At 33.3% G+C, this 23871-nt stretch overlaps 3 protein-coding genes and 1 long non-coding RNA gene across 9 annotated transcripts; 1 reads left to right on the top strand and 3 right to left on the bottom strand.

Moving 5' to 3' along the window:
- Positions 1-663: 663 nt before the first annotated feature.
- LOC133699084 (kirola-like) lies at positions 664-1741 on the bottom strand. Its single transcript, XM_062122220.1, has 2 exons — positions 1412-1741; positions 664-1259 (listed from the first exon to the last, which is right to left on the bottom strand). The coding sequence occupies exons 1-2, from the start codon at positions 1686-1688 to the stop codon at positions 997-999; spliced, it is 540 nt and encodes a 179-aa protein (XP_061978204.1). The 5' UTR covers positions 1689-1741; the 3' UTR covers positions 664-996.
- Positions 1742-4650: 2909 nt separating this feature from the next.
- Positions 4651-5723, bottom strand: LOC133698778 (kirola-like). The gene is made up of 2 exons (XM_062121837.1): positions 5400-5723; positions 4651-5247 (listed from the first exon to the last, which is right to left on the bottom strand). The coding sequence occupies exons 1-2, from the start codon at positions 5662-5664 to the stop codon at positions 4985-4987; spliced, it is 528 nt and encodes a 175-aa protein (XP_061977821.1). The 5' UTR covers positions 5665-5723; the 3' UTR covers positions 4651-4984.
- Positions 5724-11999: 6276 nt separating this feature from the next.
- On the bottom strand, positions 12000-14839 carry LOC133698945 (uncharacterized). The gene is made up of 2 exons (XR_009843212.1): positions 14699-14839; positions 12000-12412 (listed from the first exon to the last, which is right to left on the bottom strand). It is a non-coding gene; the product is annotated as an uncharacterized LOC133698945 (long non-coding RNA).
- A 1117-nt stretch (positions 14840-15956) lies between these two features.
- LOC133699516 (polyadenylation and cleavage factor homolog 4-like) lies at positions 15957-23153 on the top strand. Of its 6 annotated transcripts, none has more exons than XR_009843288.1 (8): positions 15957-16452; positions 17528-17629; positions 17733-17987; positions 18638-19507; positions 20046-21032; positions 21116-21664; positions 22370-22470; positions 22817-23153. XR_009843288.1 is itself a non-coding variant. In XM_062122787.1 (7 exons), exons 1-7 carry the CDS (start codon positions 16102-16104, stop codon positions 22412-22414), a joined length of 3159 nt encoding a protein of 1052 aa, XP_061978771.1. In that variant the 5' UTR covers positions 15957-16101; the 3' UTR covers positions 22415-22664. The 6 variants fall into 6 exon arrangements, 4 of the variants coding, with proteins under 4 accessions (XP_061978771.1, XP_061978773.1, XP_061978770.1 ...); XR_009843287.1 differs by having other exon boundaries at positions 22666-23153; XM_062122787.1 differs by lacking the exon at positions 22817-23153 and having other exon boundaries at positions 22370-22664.
- Positions 23154-23871: the final 718 nt, after the last annotated feature.

Below are 23871 nucleotides of genomic sequence, written 5' to 3'. Positions count from 1 at the left end.
GTCTTATCACATGCTTGGATTGAATTAGGGTATTTGGTGATCCTTCAGTGGTTTTAAATCCGGTCTAGTAGTTGACCCAGTCCAAGACACGAGTTATGGGTTTTAACCGGGTCATTTAGGTAACCTGTAAGGTCGATCAGGTCAACCGAGTTTTTAATTACCCTTATTTTTTTTTATAAATTCAACTCAGTTCTAACTCCGGGTCAGTTAAATCCTAGGTCGATTTATTAGACCGAGTCAGATTTTAAAATTATGATTCAAATGAGGGCATTCAATAACCCTTTTGAATTTCTTTTTATCACATTGGAAACCCATACAGGTCATTTTGACATTCATTTGATATTGATGAAAATATAATAAAAATAGTGATACGTTTTTCTATCTCACATTTTCTATAAGGATAGATAGAAATATAATAAAAATTAAAAATAAAAGGCTGCAAGGGTGGAAAGAGGGATGGCTCTATTTCATCTCATTCTGGTTGTGTACAGTATTGGTGGGTCTAAAACAGTTTTTAAAACTTTTTTAAATATTAAATATTTATTTTTGTATAATTTTCTTCTTGTTAATTACTATAATTAATTATTAGAAAAGATTCAAAGCACCTCATATCACTCCATAACATATATTATTATTATTATTATTATTATAAAACACATTGAATTTTAGTGATTAAAGCGCACACATTATTATTATTCATCGACACAGACAGATACATAGAGGGATGGCCGCCTTGATTACATAAATACCCACAATATCAGAAGGCATCGCCGTTTCATGCTACAACCTCCATAGAAGGGAAGCGTACCAGGAGCCAGCCTTGTCATGTGAGTGAATATATATGGTAGCCTAGCAAGCCAAACCAAAAGCTACATACGTTTTACATCTTAGTATATAAGTGGGCGGGACCATGCATGCATATAATTAAGCTCCTTTGAACTCTTTATTCCTCAATACAGACACTAGTAAGGGCATGTTCTGTGATGTTGGCTATGTTTAGTCATCATTAGAACGAAGATAAATATCAACAGTAGCGTTGATAGTAGGAAAAAGTTTGAGGTAAAAATCAGGGTCTTCGCTGGTTGGCTTTTTTTTCTGATATTCGATGGTCCATTTTGCGGTGCTGGCAGAAGTAACCTGTAGAGTGACGGTGAAGTTGTCATATAATTGCAGCAACGATCCTTCCAGCAATTTGTAGGTGATTTTCCTGGAGCGGTCGTCAATGGCTTCAACTATATACTTGAATTTCTCCGCAGTATCTGATCATAATTAAAAAATCAATGCGTAGTCTTATAAATGTCCTAGTCATTTTGATCAGAATTTGATCTATTATAGCTAGAATTCAAATCATTTATTGAATGGATCTGTACTGTAATATTGTAATTGCATCCTTAATTAATCTCGTACGTACCACGGCAAGAATCGGCAGACAGGATTTCAATCACCTTGCGAGAGCCAACAGTATTAACCCAGCTTTTGTTACCGTCAACAAGTCCTATTGTCTGCACAATAGAACCGCAGACATTCGGTAAGAAGTTTGCTTGTTTCTTGAAGAATTTATAGAAAGCAGTAGTAGAGCATTGAATTGGTGTTTCAACGACTTTTCGGCTACCTTTTCGGCTACGGGAAGGAAAACCAGAAAATAAATGAACTGGTGTTTCAAAGAAGTTTTCTTGAAGGCAATCCATATTATCAGTAGAGCTAAGAGACCTCGTTGGCTAGATAACTGATAAGGATGCAATGCAATGAAGAAATGTAGAGGCCTCATTGGCATTATATAGAAGAAAAGCCCAGCGTTAACCCTCTGATTATTCTTCTTTTGTCAAATCAATAGGACATGTTACCTTTTACACAATTGTGGGAATTTAGAAGTCACTCCCATCAATACGAAGATTCCACCATCACCTTATGTGAGATGCATTGTTGTTGTTTATTTACAATAAAAATAATTTTAACTTCTATTAAAGAGATTGTTGCTCCTACAATTGATGCAACAAAAAGTTTAATTTATTTCGTTATGGTGTTAAAAACCTTTAGTAGTGGTAGAGGAAAGGAAATAGGAGGGATTAACAACCACGTGCTGGAACGATTCATAAGTAGTGGTAGAGGAAATAAATCTCAAGTCGTTGCATTGATTTTCACTTTTTATTTTGTTATTTTTTATTAGTTGAATTTATTTCATTATGGTGTTAAAAACCTTTAGTTTTGGCGACATATGCTGATCTCTATGAGATTTAATTGTATTTATTGCTCATGGACATCAATTGCGATTTCTTTTGATGGCCCATTCAAAGTCTTATCATATTTTGCTTGGATTGAATTAGGGTGTTTGGTCGACCTTCAAATTAGTGTTTTTAAATCCGATTCAGTGATTGACCCGGTCTAAGATACGGGTTATGAGTTTTAACCGGGTCACTTAGATAACTCCAATTTTTTTTATAAATCAAAACGATGTTGTTTTGGTATAAAATAAAAAAAACAGTTAACGGATTGCAACCGAGTTTTGCCGGGTTAACAGGTTACCGGGCCAACCCATCGGATTGACAAGGTTTTTAACTATTCTTATTTTTTTATAAACCCAACTCAGTTTTAGCTCCGGGTCAGCCAAATCCCGGATCGATCCACTAGACCAAGTCAGGTTTTAAAACTATAATTCAAATGGGGCACTCAATAATCCTTTTCAATTTCTTTTCACCACATTCGAAACCATATGGGTCATTTTGACATTCATTTGATTGATGAAAATATAATAAAAATAGACATACGTTAATTTTTCTATCTCACATTTTCTATAAGGATAGATAGAAATATAATAAAAATTAAAAATTACAAAAAAAAAAAATATGCATGTGAATGTCATGTTTTATATATGCTCGTGTTCTAAAGAGGGTCAGTGCTATTGGATAGAATCTAGCTTATATATATTGCACTTCATTTGTTAATTTTTTGCAACAATAAAAACATGGAAAGATCTTCATTGCTAAACCTAATGACCAAGCTTAGTTCAAATCAAACAACAATACCTAAAATACATCTTTTCTATGGTTTTCGTAAGAAGAAAGACCAAGGATCTCACATGTTTCATGATTGTTAGTTCCCAACCTAGAAATCCAATTTTCTTTCATGTGTAATAAGATAAAACATAAATTTACTATAAAACCACAACCATGCATTAAAATTCAAACAAATAGTTCATTTTAGTAGGATTTTACCCTAGGTGATCTCATGGCTTATATTCCATATATATATTCAAAACATTATTAACCTAAACTAACTGACAAAGAACAATCCAAAAGAGGTCAAATGAAAGATATTTAAACCAAGCTGTTGCGATTGCTTGGAAGTGTTGCTGGCACCTTGTTAATTTCCTTTCTACTCTCGAATGCCCGGCAATAATATACTAATAATTGGAGTTCATTTTATACTACTAAATCCTATAATTAATAATATTATACATACACTAAACAAATTTAAACCACTATTCTAGCAACTTGGTTTTATTAGTTATTAATAGGATAAAGACTACGCTTCTGAATCAGTCTTTAATCGACAAAAGCAAATACTATTTTACAAAATCGAGCGTTAATATTATGGTGGTACAATCGGGGAATCAAAATAGGTTGTCTGCTGTGATTCGGGAGAAGCAAGGTAAAGTTGGTAGTCCCAATGCGCCTATGTACTCGATATTATCCATGATCCTTCTGAGGAGGAGATTGTGTGCCTAAGGAATAGCCACACAAGTTCTCATATCATTTGATTCTTATGATATTATGATGGAAGCATTCGAAATGGATACAGCACCATGGAGTGTTTACTTTGGTGAATTAAGGCCTAGCATTGACGGATGGTCCTATCGATCGGTTTGCCTGGCTTGAGGTCACTGACCTACCAATTGTTTATTGGAATGTAAATAGCAACAACAAGATTCTTTCAGCATATAGCAGAATTAGTTTTGACAAGATTAGTTTTTGATACAGCAGTCTTGTCCGTATTAACATTTAGGTGGAACAAGACAAAGCAGATTTATTAAGGAGTCGGTAAATTTTAAGCTGAGAGGGACTGATTATCATGGTATTATACAGGAGCATGATCCTCTGCATTTTCCAGTCTTTGACGCTATTGAGTACAACATGAAGGCTTTTAACCTCATGCTGGAGGAAGAAGATGATGCAACAGAGTCCAGTAGAGATGGCAAGGCTCTCCAAAGGCTGCAAGGGTGGAAAGAGGGATGGCTCTATTCCATCCCATTCTGATTGTGTACGCCATTTGTGGGAGTAAAACAGTTTTTAAAACTTTTTTAAATATTAAATATTTATTTTTTTATAATTTTATTCTTGTTAATTATTTTTAAATAATTATCTCAAGCCAGAAGTTTAAATTGTCTAATATATAATTTATAAAATCTACACATTTTATGTGTAATTTTTTCATATGAACAAAAATAGTAAAATTTAAACTCATGACCATTTATTCATCAAAACTTTAATATTATGTTAAAAAATTAATTCAAAAACTTAAGTCGTAAGATGAATTTCTAAGATACAATTTATATATTTTCACTATTACTGTAATTAATTATTAGAAATGATTCAAAGTACCTCATGATATCACTCCATAGCATATATTATTATTATTATAAAACACATTGAATTTTACTGATTAAAGCGCGCACATTATTATTATTCATCGACACAGACAAGATACATAGAGGGATGGCCGCCTTGGTTACATAAATACCCACAATATCAGAAGGCATCGCCCTTTCATGCTACAACCTCCAAAGAAGGGAAGCATACCAGGAGCCAGCCTTGTCATGTGAGTAAATATATATGGTAGCCTAGCAAGCCAAACCAAATGGTACATACGTTTTACATCGTAGTATATAAGTGGGCGGGACCATGGATGCATATAATTAAGCTCCTTTGAACTCTTTATTCCTCAATACAGGCACTAGTAAGGGCATGTTCTGTGATGTTGGTTATGTTTAGTCATCATTAGAACGAAGATAAATATCAACAGTAGCGTTGATAGTAGGAAAAAGTTTGAGGTAAAAATCAGGGTCTTCGCTGGTTGGCTTTTTTTTCTGATATTCGATGGTCCATTTTGCGGTGCTGGCAGAAGTAACCTGTAGAGTGACGGTGAAGTTGTCATATAATTGCAGCAACGATCCTTCCAGCAATTTGTAGGTGATTTTCCTGGAGCGGTCGTCAATGGCTTCAACTATATACTTGAATTTCTCCGCAGTATCTGATCATAATTAAAAAATCAATGCCTAGTCTTATAAATGTCCTAGTCATTTTAATCAGAATTTGATCTATTATAGCTAGAATTCAAATCATTTATTGAATGGATCAGTACTGTAATATAGTAATTGCATCCTTAATTAATCTCGTACGTACCACGGCAAGACTCGGCAGACAGGATTTCAATCACCTTGCGAGAGCCAACAGTATTAACCCAGCTTTTGTTACTGTCAACAAGCCCTATTGTCTGCACAACTGAACCGCAGACATTCGGTAAGAAGTTTGCTTGTTTCTTGAAGAACTTATAAAAGGCAGTAGTAGAGCATTGAATTGGTGTTTCAACGACTTTTCGGCTACGGGGAGCAAAACCAGAAAATAAATGAACTGGTGTTTCAAAGAAGTTTTCTTGAAGGCAATCCATATTATCAGTAGAGCTAAGAAACCTCGTTGACTAGATAACTGATAAGGATGCAATGCAATGAAGAAATGTAGAGGCCTCATTGGCATTATATAGAAGAAAACCCCAGCGTTAACCCTCTGATTATTCTTCTTTTGTCAAATCAATAGGACATGTTCACATGTTACCTTTCACACAATTGTGGGAATTTAGAATTCACTCCCACCAATGAAGATTCCACAATCACCTTATGTGATGCATGGTTGTTGTTTATTTACAATAAAAATAATTTTGACTTCTACTATAGAGATTGTTGCTCCTACAATTGCTGCAACCAAAAGTTCTATTTTAGTAAAGAGATTCCATCATCATCTTTTGTGATACGTAATAAAAAAAAAACCTGAATAATTTAATAATTTAAATTTTAAAAAGTGAGAATATAAAATTTAGTTTATTTGATTACCTTTAACTTGAAAAAATTCTTAATTAAAGATACATCAAAGCTATCACATAATGAATCTGATCCCAATATAATGTCAATTATAAATGTATTGATGCAATGCAATTTAGTATATAAAAACTATATCTTAAATGAAATAGAGAATATATTTTATAATGGGTATAGTTCCATTAATAGAGCAAAGACATAATAAGAAGCTTTTGGTCAAAAGTATAAAGTTGAAGATGTCACTATAAAAAAATTCATAGTCAATAAAATTCTTAACTTCAATATGGTTGAATATTTGAAGACTGTAATAAATCAAGTTCAAGAGTTTCAATTCATCCTACATGATGTTCATGCTGAGGCGATGATTTTAAATATAAATCTTTCTATGTGAGTGCTATTATTTAAAAAATTATTACTATCTTAGAAAGATTTCAAAAACTTCCTCAAATATAAGTAAAAGGAGATTGTTGTTTAAAATTTTATTTTGGGGTTAAAGATAGAATAGGGAAATATATTTTTTTGAAAGGATAGCCAATTCCAAATGTATTGCTATGAAATTCAAAGGCAAATGCTTTATGTATAACAAAACTACATATCAAGCAAAATATTACAAAAATAAGTCTCAACAAAAAAAAAACTTTAAGAAAGGAACGGTTACTCAAACCAATGTTGCTGAGATTGATAATCTCTAAAATTAAGTGTTAAAGATTAGCTTGTTTATGGGTGTCTTCAAAATGAACCTAATCAAATACCATGAGTAGTGGTGGATTGATAATAGTGCTAGAAGACTTGTTTGTGCTAAGATAAAGATGTTCTTTACTTATAATGAGGTTTATGGTGAATAGATACAAATGAAAAATTCATCAACCTTAAAGGTACTTAGTATTGAAAAAGATCATTATAAAGATGACTTTCAAAAAGCTTTTAATTCTTAACAATGTACTTCATGGTATCTATATTAGAAAGAACATAATGTTTAGCTTATTATTGAGTAGAAATAGTTTTTAGATAGTCTTTGAAAATGATAATTTGTCCTAAATAAAAAGGGTGTGTTTATAAGAAAAAAAATATTTGTGATCATATTTTTAAAATGAATGTAATGACTATTATAACAAAAAATGAGATTAATAATAATAAGGGTGTTTCTTCTTCATACTTGCTTGAGTATTTTAATTTATAGTATGACATGCTTTGATATGTGAATTATAATTCCATATAAATATTAATTAATCTTGAATTTTTACCAATTATTGGTTTTGGAAAAAAATCATAAATGTGAAATTTATATAGAATTAAAATTCACAAAGACTTCTTTTGAACTAATTAAAATAAGTAGTGAACTTATAGGTTTAATCCACTCAGATATTAATGATTTATAATTTATGCATACTAAAAGTGAGAAAAAAAAATTGTATTACTTTGATAGATTATTATACCTATATGCTAAGAAGCATAATTAAGGCTATTTAAATATGTACACATTAAAAAAAAATTAAAAATCAACTGAAAAGGGATAAAGGTAATAAGAAGAAATAAATGTGGAGAGTACAAAGTATAATTTAGTAAATTGTTTTTTCTAAAATAATATTATCGACCAAAATATTGCTTATTATTCACCTAAATAAAATGACATTTCAAAGCGGAAGAATTAAACTTTAAATGAAATGATCAATGTGATATTGATAAGTTTGCAAGCATCTCATAACTTGTGACTGAAGAAAATCTTGAGCGCTAATTATTCACCTAATAAAGTATGTCACCATAAGTTAGAAAAGATATCATATGAGTTGTGGAAAGATAGAATAATTTTCCTATAAATATCTCAAAATATGGACATGCTTTGAAAAAATAGCAACACAAGATCCTAAAAGGATCAAGATAAGACCTAAAAATATGAATTATATATTTATTGGATATGATTATAATAATAATGTATATTGATTTCTAGTATACATGCCAATTAGTGAGGATTTTCATTCCACTACAATAATAAAATCAAAGAAAGATACATTTTTTAAAGACATGTTAACATAGGAAATCTATTCATTTTAAGAAGGAGGTTCATGTGGTCATCATCTAATAAAAGATGATAAAACTGAGGTGACAAGGAGTAAAAGGGAAAAACTCAAAAAAATTTGGTCTTAATCACATACTTATTAAAAATAAAATCAAAAGTAATCCAATATAATGTATTGTCATGAAGTTTTCTGCTAGAAAAAGAATGTCAATAATAAGTTTGAATCTATTATTGATGTAGGAGGTTTAGATAAATAAAAAATGGATTCATTATACATAAAGCTAAAGGGTGTGAGGAATTTATTGTTCACCGGCCACACCTATTGTATTGTGGATTACAATAGTAATCCATAATGTATTCTTTTTTCTTTATTTTTTTTTCACTTTTCGTTTTTTTTTCACTTTTTTCTTTCACTCACAGTGTATTACTTTTATTTTTGTTTTTTTTCCTAAAATTATCTTTGTCAATTTATATTAAACTGGTTAAAAATTTTGTTTTATAATTTTTTTCCTTTAAAATATTATGGATTACTATGATGTTTTTTCACATGGTTTTTCTATTTTACTTTTTTATTTTTCAAAATATTATGGACATCTCATGAAAAAAAAACATTTTTAATAATAAAAAGACAAAAGCTCCCTTTAATGCTACATTAATTGTAAGAAAGGATGTGGGGATTTGAACAACGTTAACCTCTCCAATAGCATGGAGGAGACAATTGTTTCTCTTTGAAACTGAACAGGTTGTTTACCTTCTCTTATCTCTAGAAAGCTTTTGGCTAAAGGCAATAACTTCAGATAAGAAAGTTTGGTCCTCTTTAACAGATGGAGGTTATACAATTAAAACTTGTTCTTTACTTATTGACAGAATTGTGAATCCAAGGCTTAGAACTTTTAAGGCTTCAATATGGCAAAAAAGGATCCCTCCTAAGGTTCAATCTTTTCTTTGGCTAACTATTAAGAATATATTATGCACTAAGGATTTCTTACTTTGCCATAATATAATCCTAGTTGATCAAGCCTTTTGTATCTTTTGTGAAAATGAGATTGAGACTTCAAATCATCTTCTTCTCCATTGTAGACTAGTGTGGAAATTATGGATGAAATTCTTGGATTGGTGGGGTATTAGTGGTTGTCTTCCCTGCTGTGTGGATGATCTTTTACATCAGTGGCCCCACCTAGTATTTGGAAAATTCCAGTGTAAGGCTTGTTCCATGCTTTCTTGTTGTGTTAGCTGGAGTATATGGCTTATGAGGAACAAGGTAATCTTCAATGATGGAGTTGTGACCTTCGAAGACAGTTTCTCCTTAATTCTTTATCGCCTCTCAAATTGGCTCAAGTCTGCTGATAAGTTCTTCATGACTACTGGCACTACTTTAATTATGGAGGCTGAAGGTATTATAGATTGGTCAAACACCAAATCAAGGCTTTAAGCATGGCGTATCAGCTTCTTCAATCTTGATGTTCTTTTTTGGTTATGTATTTGTTGACTTTCTTTTTCTTTCCTTTTGTATTTGCTTTTTGTTTTTGTTACTCTCTTTTCTTTTCTTTTCTTTTTTATGCTTTTCTTTAGTGTATCTTGTTTTTTGCTACTTTCTAGTTAGCTCTTTTAATATATCAATTTATTCCAAAAAAAAACGTTAACCTCTCCAAAAGGTGGGGAGGTTAAAAAACCACATATAGCCTATTACAATTAGAGAGAAAAAAAATCATATTTTAACAATATGGTATTTATTTAACTAAATTGAAGCTAAGCTTAATCCAAATCATTGTAACTAAATCATATTTTGAACAAAACATTTATGCACAAATTTCATCATATCGTCAAAATAAAAAATCTAAATTCAAACACCAAGCTGCTTGTATCGTTTAAATCTAAAATCTTTTGGAGTCCATTCTAATAGAAAAAATAGCAACTTGGTTTCTGGCCTGTCTCTACCTTTAAAAGAATCCTTGAATAACCTTTTTTTTTATTCAAACTTATCTTGGCATGCTTATAAGAAAGAATAAGAATATAGGATCGATGGGATTGATCTTCTCGAGGAGTGGTGGTCTCCAAAATTCTTTATCTCACGTCGTAAGGAATATTTATTTTTCTTTTTTCCAATCTGAAACTCTTATTGTGTCCTATAGGAAAAATCATTTCAGAATTATTAAAAACAGATAAATCTGAACCAAATGAAATGGAACATTACATGCCTTATGATTATGAGTTCTATAAGAAATCGATCGTTAAAAGAATAATAACATTTGAATGTGTAATAATTTTTCTCCATTTTTTTTTTGTTAATAATCAATAGTATAGATAACAAATATGATAATTTTAGCGCCAGTAAGAGTCTGATAAACTAGAGTTAAAAGTTATATATATATATATAAACATAAACAAGGAACTGGAAAAAAGAAGAAGAAGAAGACAACAAAATATAAAAGACACATAAACCAATTGGTGTTTGTGAGTCTACTTGTGGTTGCTTTTTAAAGTATTTTTTATTTGGAAATGTATCAAAATAATATTTTTTTATTGAAAAAAATTAAAATAATTTTAAAATGATTTGAAAACACCAAAAAATATTAATTTAAAGTAAAAAAATAAAAACATTTTAAATTTTTTTAAAAACACTTTTAAAACGAAAAAAAAAACTTTGAATAAATGAAATAGAAATAAAATTATTATGGATTGGGAAAGACGAATCTGTTCATGATGATAAAATAGCTTTGGATAACCTAACTTTTTCCCGAAAGAGGAAGGAGAAATGAGCAACTTGGTTTTCTGACCTGTCTCTACCTTTGAAGGAATACTTAACCTGTTTTTTTTTTCTTCATTCGAACTTGTCTTGGCATGCTTAGAAGAAAGAATGAGAATATATATAGGATCGATGAGATTGATCGATCTTTTTGAGTGGTGGTCTCGAAAATTCCTTATATCGTTCCTAAAGGGACAATAAGATAGTGTGTGCATATTTATTTTTCTTTCCAATAAAGCTACAGTAGCTAGCGATTCATGGTTTTGCTGGTTTCTCCAGGCAGTCAAAGCCTGCAGATAAAGATGGTTGCAGAACCTCCGAAACAGGGAGAAATAATAAATAAATAAATTAGGGAACGGTGATCCACAAAGTACAAAGTAAAGAGTCGTCCTCGTAGTGACCATCAACCAAAAAATAAAGGAAAGAAAGAAAGAAGAAATTATGTTTCGGAAAAAAAAATATAAGAAATTAATTAGTCACTGTTTCTTCGGGTCTTACTTCTTTTTTACAATCTGAAAAAAAACATCATTATGTTCCATGAACTCAACATATCTAATCAACAGCAGTGAGCTTGATGACTACAAGTTCTCGATTACAACTTAAATGGAAACATATATACCTCCAACGCAACAGGTGATACTGTCAAGCTTTCAACACTAGAGGACCCCTTAAGCAGCTTACGCACGTGATAAGCAGCTTCCCTTTGTTTTCCATCCCACTCAGACACTGTCACTGATCTCAAATCCATACATCCATTAACCAGTGAGCAGTGAGGATGAATATAAGCAAAAATCTGTTTTGAGTTCACCGCTGTAGGAAAAAAATTTGAGATTTGTTCCACAAGTCACAACTTGACAATCATTTGGACTGCCGTCATCCCATGTAAGATCACGTATAGATAAGAATTTGAGCATAGGAGAAGAAATAAAAACAAACTTATCATCCTTCCATGTGCATTCATCAAGAGTCACCTTATGCAAATTCAGGCAACCATCAAAGAGCTGTGTTGAGTGATCATCCACAAATGTAATAAATGACAATTTCAACTCCTTGAGATTGGGAAGGCATATGATTGAAAGAAGTTTAAGATCATGAAATGGGTATAGTTCCAATACAGTTAATGACTGAAAAGTAAATAGACAATGAGGTAATAATGACTCGTTTGCATTGTATTGGTAAAGGTCATGTTTCAATTCTTGAAATTTGCAACACAGTGCAGCAAAGATCCATGTATTAATGTGAGATGCATCAGAGTGCGCATCACATGAGGGGAGAAGTTCCTTATATCTGAGAAATTACAAAGCATCATAACTCTTTCGACAAAATTCATGAAATGCACCCTGTCACCAAATATGCCTTCTTCTTCAAAGTCCAGATTGGGGACCGACATCCATAGGTTTTTCCATCTTTTAGATAATATGCTATGACAGCATCTTTCATTGGGAGGAAAGAGAATAACATCTGGTATATTTCTGATTAAATTCCTTCCCTCTTCTGTTTCCAGCTTCTGGCTTTTGCCACAGATTACTTGAGCACTTGCATCCATGATTCTGTTGACTTACTAAAGTAGACAAAATAAGGAGCTTAGAAAGATCACCGGAAATTAAATCAAACAGTTAAATAAGAAATGAAAGCTCTGTGCATTCTGTTAATTGTTTTCCTATTTACAAGTTCCACAAGCAGCAACAAGCTTATTTTGAGAAAAATAACAAAGGTCAACAAATAAAAATCCAACAGAATTGTTCCATCCACTAAAAAAACAACCAAATGGTCTCAAACCCAGTTTTAAAAATTTCCCATTTTCCTCCAATTTCATTTCTTTATCCCAAAACACAGAATACTATGATCAGTCCTCCAAGACTACAACTTATAAGCTACACTCTTTTCTCCAAGATAATCAATAATCAATAATGATAGAATATGAATCATAATCATTATCAATACAAAGGGTTTTTCTCATTGGCAAACAAATAATTAAATTTTTGTGATCATTTTAAACCCAGTCTGAAATTTTCCCATATTCTTTCAATTTCATGTCTTCACCCCAATACACAAGGTTCTTATCTACAATCACTGAAAAAGAACAACTTTCAGCAAATATCTTTGTTTCTTCTTGGGAAACATCATAATCATTAATCAACATCAAAACTTAGAATTCAAAAACTAACTCCAGTTTCCTAGTGAAACATCATAGTTCAAGACATGGAAAATTGGATATAAAATGAAGAACTGACTGTGCAACTTTAACAGCTTCTAGATATACATAGAGAAAGCCATAAAGCTAATTAAACTACAAAATTCCATAAGAACAGACACAAATGAATATTTCTATAATTAACCTTTTCTATCATCAGAAATTCTGAACTAGAAACAAACTTCAATAGTAACAAGCTTGCATGTCTGTTTAGGCCAACAATCAAAGTTTTACTTTGTAGGCAAGGACTAGTACTTCAGATGTTTTTGGTTGCAATGGTACCAATTTGACCCGCGAAACATCCAAGTAAAAGCAGGGTGATTTGTTTATCAAAGCTGAATTCAAAATTCAGCATGTTTGGTAGAGATGAGTTACTAAAAAATGTTCGGAAAAAAATCTTAACATGCTAAAATGTAGAAAAAAATTACTTCCAACCATGCTTATTATTTTGAAGTCAATTGTAATTTACACACATGTAGTTTTAAATAGCAAGGCAATTTTTGGCTTTAAGGATCCACTTACATGAACTAAGTAGGTTGGTGGCGCCCACAGCCCTGGTTACAAATGTAAAATGCAAGCAGATCATACATGGTTTTTTAAAAAAATATTTATATTTGGTTTTTATACCAACGAGCCATGTAGACAAGTTTGTGAGGATTGCATTCTGTCATGACTCATGAGCAGATGCGATAAGATAAAATTGGATTAAATACGAAGGAACAAAGTTGTCTCATGTGCGCATAGTTACTAAACCCAACCAAGCCCAGCAAGTCAACCTAGTGACCTGCCAGCCCAGAGCCTAGCCCTTTTGAACTAGGTTGAATGTTGACTCGGTCAAACCTATATGACCCGACAGATCAACCCATGACCTGGTTGACTCCAACCAAACCTGAGTGAGACTTAGTTACGTCAACTCCAAGGGTTTCTTTTTTAATTTTTGTCCAAAATAACATCATTTTGGTTTTTATTTTCTTAAAAATGAAACAATGACATTTAAGGGTTGGCTTGGCCATCCCGCTACTTAGGCCTTGTGCCAAGATAATATGCTAGTTTTGAGAACATCTTTTGCAGGAAGGAAAGATAATGTATGCAGAAGCATTGTGCCTGACAGATTTTTTATTATGTCCCTTTCATCATTTGGCCTGACCACTTTCACTCATGATTCCAGTTAATTTGCTAAAGTAAATAAAATAAGGAAATTACCAAGAATCAAAGAAGCTTGATTTATCTCACTATAAAACAAGAAAGAAATTAGCAGGACAATGAAAATCGGAAGCACTAGCTAGGCACCACCGCTGCAAATTTAATCTAACCAAATCAAATTATAGCAAGCTTACTTTGGGAAGACTACAACATTAATCATATAAAACTAGGTAATACAAACTTCTACTGATGACGATTGGCTCAAACCATAAAATCAAATTTAATTCAAGAAATTTTTCATAAAAACTTGAAAATTATTCCTTGTACTCAGCAAAAGGCTCCAAATCTAAGATAATATATCTCTTTCCCAACAAGAAAAACATAGCAATAAGTATCAAAATTCAACCAACTACTAAAAATTGCAAGAACTTAGGCAAATCATTCTAGCAAAACATCATAGTCATAGATACTAAATATGAAAAAACTTGAGAAGTTCAGTTGCAGGCTTACCTAAAAAAGAAGAGGGCAGCTTGATTTCTCCTCAATCCAGAAGGAGTCGATTAGATTTTTTCCACCCCAAATTCCAAAAGCGCTTTCTTTCTGTCACTAGAAGCGCAAACTGCTGGATACCCATGTATTTAAAGAAGGGTCAAAACTAGCACACCGTGCAAAGTACAAAATCAACAAGGTCTTAACGTCTCGCGTGTAAACTTCATTTCGGTCCCCATAGATTGACCGGTGATCTAATCCAACCCCTTTTATTTAGAATTTGTTAATATTATCATTCTAGTTCTTAAGAGATTCTAATATTATCCTTAATCATTAAAAACCATACATGAATTTGGTTTTGGGGTTTTTTTAAGGTTTTTAAATAGTTGTGTGAGATATATGACATATTTAGGGAGAAAAATAAGAAGAAATTAAAAAAGTATTAAAAAGTAAGTTTCTTAATTCCTTAAATGATTTTGATTTTTTATTTATTTTAAGTTATTAATAACATGACTCGCATTTTATTTTTCCATTCTCCTTTGTCCAAAAATAAAAACTATCATGTTTAACTTTCAAACATATTAAGAATGTTATTTTACATGTATTTAGAATATCATCAATTAATTTTTATTTATACTTTTCTAAAATAACCCCTTGTTAATTGTAGTTTTTTTAATATATGCTTTTATTAAGGATATTATAATAATAAAAAAAGCATTAGTTATAATTATTTTGAAATATAAAAAAATAGAAAGCCAAACAATCTCTTCATTTTTTTAACTCACATCAAATGGTGGACACTTTAGTTTTAAATGAGAAATGCTTTGATTTAAATACTTAATTGAAGAATGTTACAATAAAAGTATTTATTAATGGCTTACTATTAAGCCTCCCTCTTAATGATTTCACAAAAAAATGATTTAATTATAAATTTACAATTGTTTAGCAAAATTAATCTGATTATATTCAATCATGATTAATTATATTTAATCCTTATATATTTATGATGCAGTATTTTCATCAATTTCATATATTTTTTTTCAATTTTATTTATCTACTCCTCTTTTGAATTATAAAATAAAGAAATGAGAAGTAAGTGAGATGAGAGAACTTGAATAGGAAATATGGCAATTACCAATTAAAAAATGACTTAATTTGGATGGCCGAACTAAGACTATAGGGACAATTGATTAGATTAATAAAGTATAGGGACTATATTAAAACTAACTCAATGATAAGAAAAAAAAAGATACTAGCCATAAAAAAAATAAAAATAAAGAATCACACTAGTTTGTTTCCTCTATTTCACACACTCTCTCTCTCTCTAGAAAATAAAAATTTAATGTTATAACCCCTTAAAATCCCCAATTCATAAACCCAAATTCTCCACATTCCTTATCAAATCTCTCTCTTAATGGAAACAAATGCAACCCACAAAACTCCTAAACCCTAAAGCCGCCACCAAGGCGGCTGCTGCGGCAGCCGTTACCACCACCATGCCAAATGAACTGCTGCCACAGAAACCATCAGCATCGTCAGTTCTTGACAAGTTCCGGTCTTTATTGAAGCAACGACAAGGATCAGCGGTGGAGGACGATGGTGGTGGTGACGGGGCGAGTTTGCGTATGGAGGATGTGGTGGAGATTTATGAGACGGTTTTGAATGAATTGACGTTTAATTCAAAACCTATAATTACAGATTTGACTATTATTGCTGGAGAACAGCGGGAGCATGGTGAGGGTATTGCTGATGTTCTCTGTGCCCGCATTGTTGAGGTCTGTTTTTTATTTCTCGCTTTTTTTTTTGAATGTGTGGGAGTTTTGTTCTTGATATTGAGTAATGCTAGAGATACTGATAATTTTAGTATATTCTTGTAGTCTCAGAATCGGTGAGGTGGTATTGCTTAATTTTGGATTTTAGGGTTTAGTTATTGGGATGAGAATATTACTAGTATTGATGAATTTATAAGTTATGGCGTTGGTAAAATGTGGGAGAAATGGTGAGTTTTAGGGTTTAGTTATTAATAAAAGTATTGTTGATATAGTTGGTATTGGTGTTTGTTGTTTTAAATTGGTTTCTTTGATGTTATTGATGGCGGGTTTAGTTGAAGGCGTAGGAGAGGGGAATTTGTTGTATTTTGTGGTTTGCAGAGGTTGTGTGTGTGTGTTAAGAGTTTTTGAATGTTTGTATTGGTTGGGAAAATGTGAGAGAATTAAGAAGTTAGAATAAAATTTAGTTGAGACATAACTTTTCAGCTTTGTTGGGCTGCAAAATTGAAAGTTTTAGTTCTTTCCCCTACTTGTTATTGCTTTTGTCTGTATGTTCAAGTAGAATCAGTGGAAAGGAAAAACAATTTGAAATTTTACAGTGTTCAGATTCCAGCTGCTTGGTTGATGGTGTTGCTTCAAATCTTGTTCTTTTTGTGTGTGTCTGTGGATTTTAGGAATTACTTTTAAAAAAACTTTTTTTTCCTGCAATTTATTTTGGTTGTATTCATTAGGTTTTTGAACCTTCTGATTTCTCACTGTCATGAATTCGTTTTTTTGCTTGGTTACTTGTCTAGTTCCTTGGATAAATTTGGGTTAAGGAAAGATATTTTGAGTGTTGAAGTTAGGAAAGATATATTACGTAACTTTGAGAAACTGAAGACAGGATTGACTTTCAAATTTTTGAAGTTAAGAGAATTTTGAGACCATTATATTCATCTTCATTGTGTTCTCCAATTTAAAAGTTTGAACTTTTCTCCCTGTCTTGTCATTTTCCCCTATCTTAAAGAAAATTGAGTTTATATATCTATGCCTTTTCTTTTCTAAAGGGAGGTCGTTTGTGTTTACTTTTAATCTTTTGCAGGCCCCCGTAGATCAAAAGCTGCCTTCATTATATCTTCTAGATAGCATTGTCAAGAATATTGGCCGTGAATACATTAGGCACTTCTCATCCCGTTTGCCTGAGGTGAGTTAATCAGAGTATTGTGCTCTCTTCTCTTGCCATCTTCCATGCTGTATATTGCTTATCCTGCATGATTGTGATATTTGTCACCTTGTCACCTCACCAGGTTTTTTGTGAGGCATACAGACAAGTTGACCCTAGCTTATATCCTTCAATGCGCCACCTTTTTGGCACATGGTCCTCAGTGTTTCCATCTTCTGTACTTCACAAGATTGAGACTCAACTTCATTTTTCTCCACAAGTTAATGATCAGTCATCAAGCTTGACTTCCTTTAGAGCTTCTGAATCACCCAGACCACCTCATGGCATACATGTGAACCCAAAATACTTGCGTCAGCTGGATCATTCAACTGCAGATGATGTAAGGTTTCCAATGAAATCTCTGCCTCTCTCTGGTGCCTGCAGCTATTAGTTTATAGTCCTGCTGATGAAACCATGTACTTCTTGTTTTAGAATCTTCACCTGGGATTTTGTGGTTAAAATACAGGTTCAGTGATATGGTCTTTCTAATGGCCTGTTTAAACTTTAGAATTTAATTTTTAAGTAAAAATGAATTCATAGTGGAGTACACATATACCATGTTAAATTGTCGTCATTTTGATGTTTTAAGGCTGAAATATCAGTGGATAAAGATGGCCTCTTGATGCTAAACATTGCAGTAGTAGACTGTGAGATGAGTCTTAAGCAAAGTAAAAGTTATGCAAAATAGCTCATTGGAGCTTGTTTATATGTTGCATCTCCCTTTAACCTAACATTCTCATGGCTCTCAACTATCATAACACTCAAATGGAAAGCCTCTTAGTTGTTTTGCAACTTTGTGGAATTTCTTCTGGGCTAAATTCTTCCTAATGTACTGTGCTGGTTCTCTAGTGTTTACTATGTACAAAATAAATAATTTGATTGTAAGTTTAATAAATGAGCACACAAGCTACATTTTGAGATTATGTCATATTTTGTTGTTGATTCTCTGTTGTGTACTGTGTAATGCAATGTGCATCTGTTTGCATGCAGACAGGGTGGTCAATACAAACATACAAAGCTAAACATGTAATTCAATCTTTGCAGAATGTTCAGCACACTAAGGGAACTTCTTCAAATCTGAAAATATATGGTAAAAAACCTGCTGTTGGATATGATGAATATGAAAGTGATCAAGCAGAGGCCATGTCTTCACAGGTTGGACTGGGCCGTACATCTCTCACTCTTGGATCTAATAAGCTGCAACCATCTTCAACTTCCAGGCTTGCAAGACGCTTGTCGCCTTCAACAACTGGAGCCGAGAGGCCTTTATCTTCAGAAATTGATGACTTTGCAGTAGGGAATTCTCCTCGAAGGTTTGTTGAGGGGCTGTCCCCATCTCATCCTCTATTTGATTATGGACACAGCAGAGCCATTGTCAGAGAAGAGGAGGCACATGAATTAAGAAGAAATAACTATTCTGATGATAACCATAACCGATTTGAACCTTCTGCTAGATATAGGCTTAGCAATGGACTTGAACATCAAGGACCCAGAGCTTTAATAGATGCATATGGGGATGATAGGGGGAAAAGAATTACAAGTAGTAAACCTCTGCATATTGAACAGTTAGCCGTAAATGGTGTGCACAATAAGGTAGCTTCAAGATCATGGCAGAATACTGAAGAAGAGGAATTTGATTGGGAAGATATGAGCCCTACTTTGTCAGAGCATGGTAGGAGTAATGATTTCTTGCCATCATCTATTCCACCTTTTGGAAGTGTTGTTCCAAGGCCAACCTTTGGAAGACTAAGTTCTATCCATGTGGAATCTGATATCAGGAGCAATCGATCTAGTCTGGCTCCAATGGCATTTGTGGATGGCTCCTCTAATATTGCTGAAGAAGCAGTCTCGATTCTGGGTGTACGCTGTCTCAACTTGTTTCCTTATGTGTTGCTGTTTAAGTTTATTTACTTGTTCATATACTGTCCAAAAGCTAGGCTCTTGTTTGATTCCATTTACGTATTTTGATTTCTTTTCTATAATAAGGTGGTTAATATTTTTAATGGATTTGACTAGACTTTATTTGAAAATGAGTTTTTTTCCATCCTCTTTACCTCCATCTGGCAATTCACTTGCATTTTGGCACCTTTTAGAGCTTACTGCTGCATTCTGTTTCATAGTTCAAATTATTATGTGATGATGATTTGCATTTCAATTTATTATTTGTGTTGTCGGTTAACTCATTAAGAAGATACCCAGTTAAGTTATCTTCATGTGTTTTATCTTTTCCCCTTGTTATTTGTTTTAAGAAACAGTTGACTGTGTTGTTCATTAACCAGGAAACAAGCTGTACATTTTTTTCTTTCTGTTTTCAATTATGTTTTTGCGTATCTTGGGAAAGAAAGTCAACTTCAAACTTTGATCTCATGTCCAAAAGAAATTGATGTGCTTCCTGCAGTCTGGCCGTGGATCAACAAGCAAGATTCCTGGATTCCGAAATGAGAGAAATCAGATCTTGGGTTCCCGTCATCATCAAGAAGCTTGGAATTTTCCACCTCGCATCCATCAGTCAGCACATCTCCTGAATTCTAAAGGAAGAGGACGGGATTTCCAGATGCCCTTATCTGGAAGTGGTGTGTCTTCTTTGGGTGGTGAGAATTACTCTCCACTGGCTGAAAAACTTCCAGATATTGATGCACAGCTTAATAGGCCTCCTGCCATTACATCAAGATGGGGCTCTAATATTGACTCTACTAGTTCAGGGACCTGGTCAAGTGTTGCGCCACCATCATCAGGGGTCTGGCCTCCAGTAAATGCACGAAAGTCTCTGCCACCTCCTGTGCATCGTATTTTTCCTCCACCAGAGCAGAGTAGAAGTCAGTTTGATCCAATAAATGCCAGCAGCACTGTCATAAATCAGGTTTTACAAAAGGGTTCAGTTATGCCTGAACAACCATTTAATAGTTTTGAGAACAAAGATTACAATTCGATGAAGCCAACACCAATGTCTAATCAGCATGCTGCTTTGAATCAGCAAAACCAGGCACATGTAAATCCTTTTCAGCCACAACAACTTCCATCTCATGAAGCCCGAGAGAATTTTCATCCATCTGGGGTAACTTCAATGCCACCTCGTCCCCTGGCACCACCACTGAATCATGGATACAACACTCACGGGCATAGCACTGCCATTAGTATGGTTCCTTCAAATGCATTACCTGCTGTACAACTGCCTTTACCAGTCAACAATATTCCAAATATGTTGCATTCACAGGTGGGGGTTCGGCCACCTTTGCCACCTGGTCCTCCTCCCCAAATGATGCCTTTCCCTCAGAATGCTGGTTCAGGTGTCCCCGGCCAACCATCTGGCAGTGCATTTTCGGGTTTGTTTAACTCTCTCATGGCACAAGGTTTGATCTCATTGACAAAACAAACTCCTGTGCAGGTACTTGTTTGAATAGCTTCTCCACTCTTTCTTTCAAAGAATGCAATATTAGCCTGAAAATAACCTTGTGGCTCAATATGTAGGACTCTGTGGGACTTGAGTTCAATGCTGACCTTCTCAAGCTGCGCTATGAATCTGCAATCAGTGCATTGTATGGTGATCTGCCAAGACAATGCACAACATGTGGCCTTCGGTTCAAGTGTCAAGAAGAGCACAGTACTCACATGGATTGGCATGTTACTAAAAACCGGATGTCTAAGAACCGGAAGCAGAAATCTTCTCGCAACTGGTTTGTAAGTGCAAGCATGTGGCTCAGTGGTGCAGAGGCATTGGGAACTGATGCAGCTCCTGGTTTTTTGCCCACTGAGACCACTGTAGAGAAGAAGGATGATGATGAAATGGCTGTTCCTGCTGATGAAGAGCAGAATACATGTGCATTATGTGGAGAGCCTTTTGATGATTTCTACAGTGATGAAACTGAGGAATGGATGTATAGAGGAGCTGTCTACCTGAATTCATCTAATGGATCAACAGCAGGCATGGATAGGTCTCAGTTAGGTCCTATAGTACATGCTAAATGCAGATCCGATTCTAGTGTGGTTCCCCCTGAAGATTTAGGACATGATGAAGGGGTATGCATTTCTATTTCTATCTCCTGCTTTTAGCTTCTTTTGGCCAGAGCATAATTTATCTTTTATGTTTCTACTTGAAGTGTTGTTATCTATTGGTGTATTTTTCAATAAAAGTGCTAATTGAAACACCAAAAACTTAAATCAGTTGCACACTCATGCCACCTTCATCCAAGATGTGGATGTATACATTTTGTCGGAAAAATTAATGTCTTGAGCAGAGTACATATACATTTTGTATTAAACTACCTCCTTTTTTTTTATCTTTTCCGTGCTCTTGCGAACATGTTATATATATATATTCTGCTAGATTGGGGCGGGTCTGTATGGTTTGTATTCTGTTAAAAACTTATGAAAGCATGTTAGCTTGTATGTAAGTTGAAAGTTCAGTTGACTAAATATATTATCCATGTTCCTTCACTTCCTTGCTCTTCAGTTTCTTTTGATTTTCCAACTGCCTGAGATTTATTTCTGATTTATCATCTGCAGGGAAATTCTGAAGAGGGAAATCAAAGAAAACGAATGCGGAGCTAACCTTTATTAGATCGGCTTCCAAGTCTCATGTAACTTATGAAAGCATGTTAGCTTGTATGTAAGTTGAAAGTTCAGTTGACTAAATATATTATCCATGTTCCTTCACTTCCTTGCTCTTCAGTTTCTTTTGATTTTCCAACTGCCTGAGATTTATTTCTGATTTATCATCTGCAGGGAAATTCTGAAGAGGGAAATCAAAGAAAACGAATGCGGAGCTAACCTTTATTAGATCGGCTTCCAAGTCTCATGTAACTTTGAGTTTCATCATGTTAGTGGTATGCGCTTACTTGTTTTTATAGTTGTGTTGGAGCTTGCAATGCATTGGCTCTTAGCCCAAATCATGTAAATATTACTTGGGCTTGTACCATGCATAATATCTTTAAAAAAAAGATTAAAAATTGTCTTTCTAACATCCAGTAAGATATTTAGAACCATCTTTTTAATATGCTAAAAAGAAATGTTTTTATTAGATTTGCTGCTGGGTGCTTATAATGCTGAAAAGAATGTGATGTGGAATGGACGAATGGTAGCCTTTTATTCCGAGGACACCCAGTAGAATCTACTGTAATTACTAGACTGCTGGGTTGTCTACTCTTTGCAGATTGTTTTGATTTTCTGCAGGGACTGCAAACATCCCCAGTTAGTCACATTCAGTTTATTCTCTTGAAGGCTGGAACGTCGCATAATAAGCTTAGTTCCTCCCAAATTGATGGATTGGTGGCAGCAAAAGCACTCTTTGCCTTTTCCTGGTGTTGATTATCTGTATTTGTTGAATTATATCATTTCTATTTGAAGTAGAGTACTAATGCTACTATCTTAAAATATCCTTTCTGGATGGTTATTCTGAAATGATGCCATAAGGAATTTGCTTGATAGCTGATATTATGCTGTATTCCCTAGTTTGGGATGGATCTTTTGAGATCACCTCTGGACTATGCTTATCAACTTCAATTCTTTCTATGGTTGGATTTTTATTTTTTTTTCTTTTCTAAATAATATTAGATATATTTAAGGTCTTTTTCTTGTGTCATGGCTATTTTTGCAGGTCATCATAGTGTTTGGTGTATTAATTGGACACAAATAAAATATGCTTAGAAAATTATGTAATAGATATTCAAGACTTTGTCTGATGGGATTTGAATTGCTGATAGAATGTTTACTCGCCCTTGAATATTCTTACTGCCCTTGTTTAAACAGGGGCAGCCCTTTTTTTTTTTTTAGGTTTATATTTTTTATTTTTCATGAAAGATTTGATTTGATCTTATTATTTATGCAAAAAATCACTCCATATTATTGAATATAAGTCATGTCATCTCTTTTACCAAATTTTGATCAATATCAGTTCTTTTATTTGAACTTCCGGGATGCACTGATTTTTTTTCCCCATCTATATGACAAAGCTCCATTAGTCTGACCAATTTTCGATCGTTGACTAACCATTGACTATAAGACGATAACATGTAAAATTTTAATAATTATTTTTAAAAATCAGTCAATAATATTTTTAATAAAATACAAAAGAAGAGGCTAAAATAATTATTCTCGCATGCCTTTTCTACTTATTACTTGTAATAAAACTTCGAGTGCCCCAAGTGACAACGAATGCAAGAATCCCAGATGCCTCAATTCGATTTCTTCGAACCCTTTTCTCTAATATAAATAATTTATTAACGTAA

Source organism: Populus nigra, chromosome 7 (assembly GCF_951802175.1).
Source record: "Populus nigra chromosome 7, ddPopNigr1.1, whole genome shotgun sequence".
Taxonomy (NCBI): domain Eukaryota; kingdom Viridiplantae; phylum Streptophyta; class Magnoliopsida; order Malpighiales; family Salicaceae; genus Populus; species Populus nigra.
The sequence above is the reverse complement of the archived record's forward strand: the minus strand, read 5'-3'. Positions and strand labels throughout refer to the sequence as shown.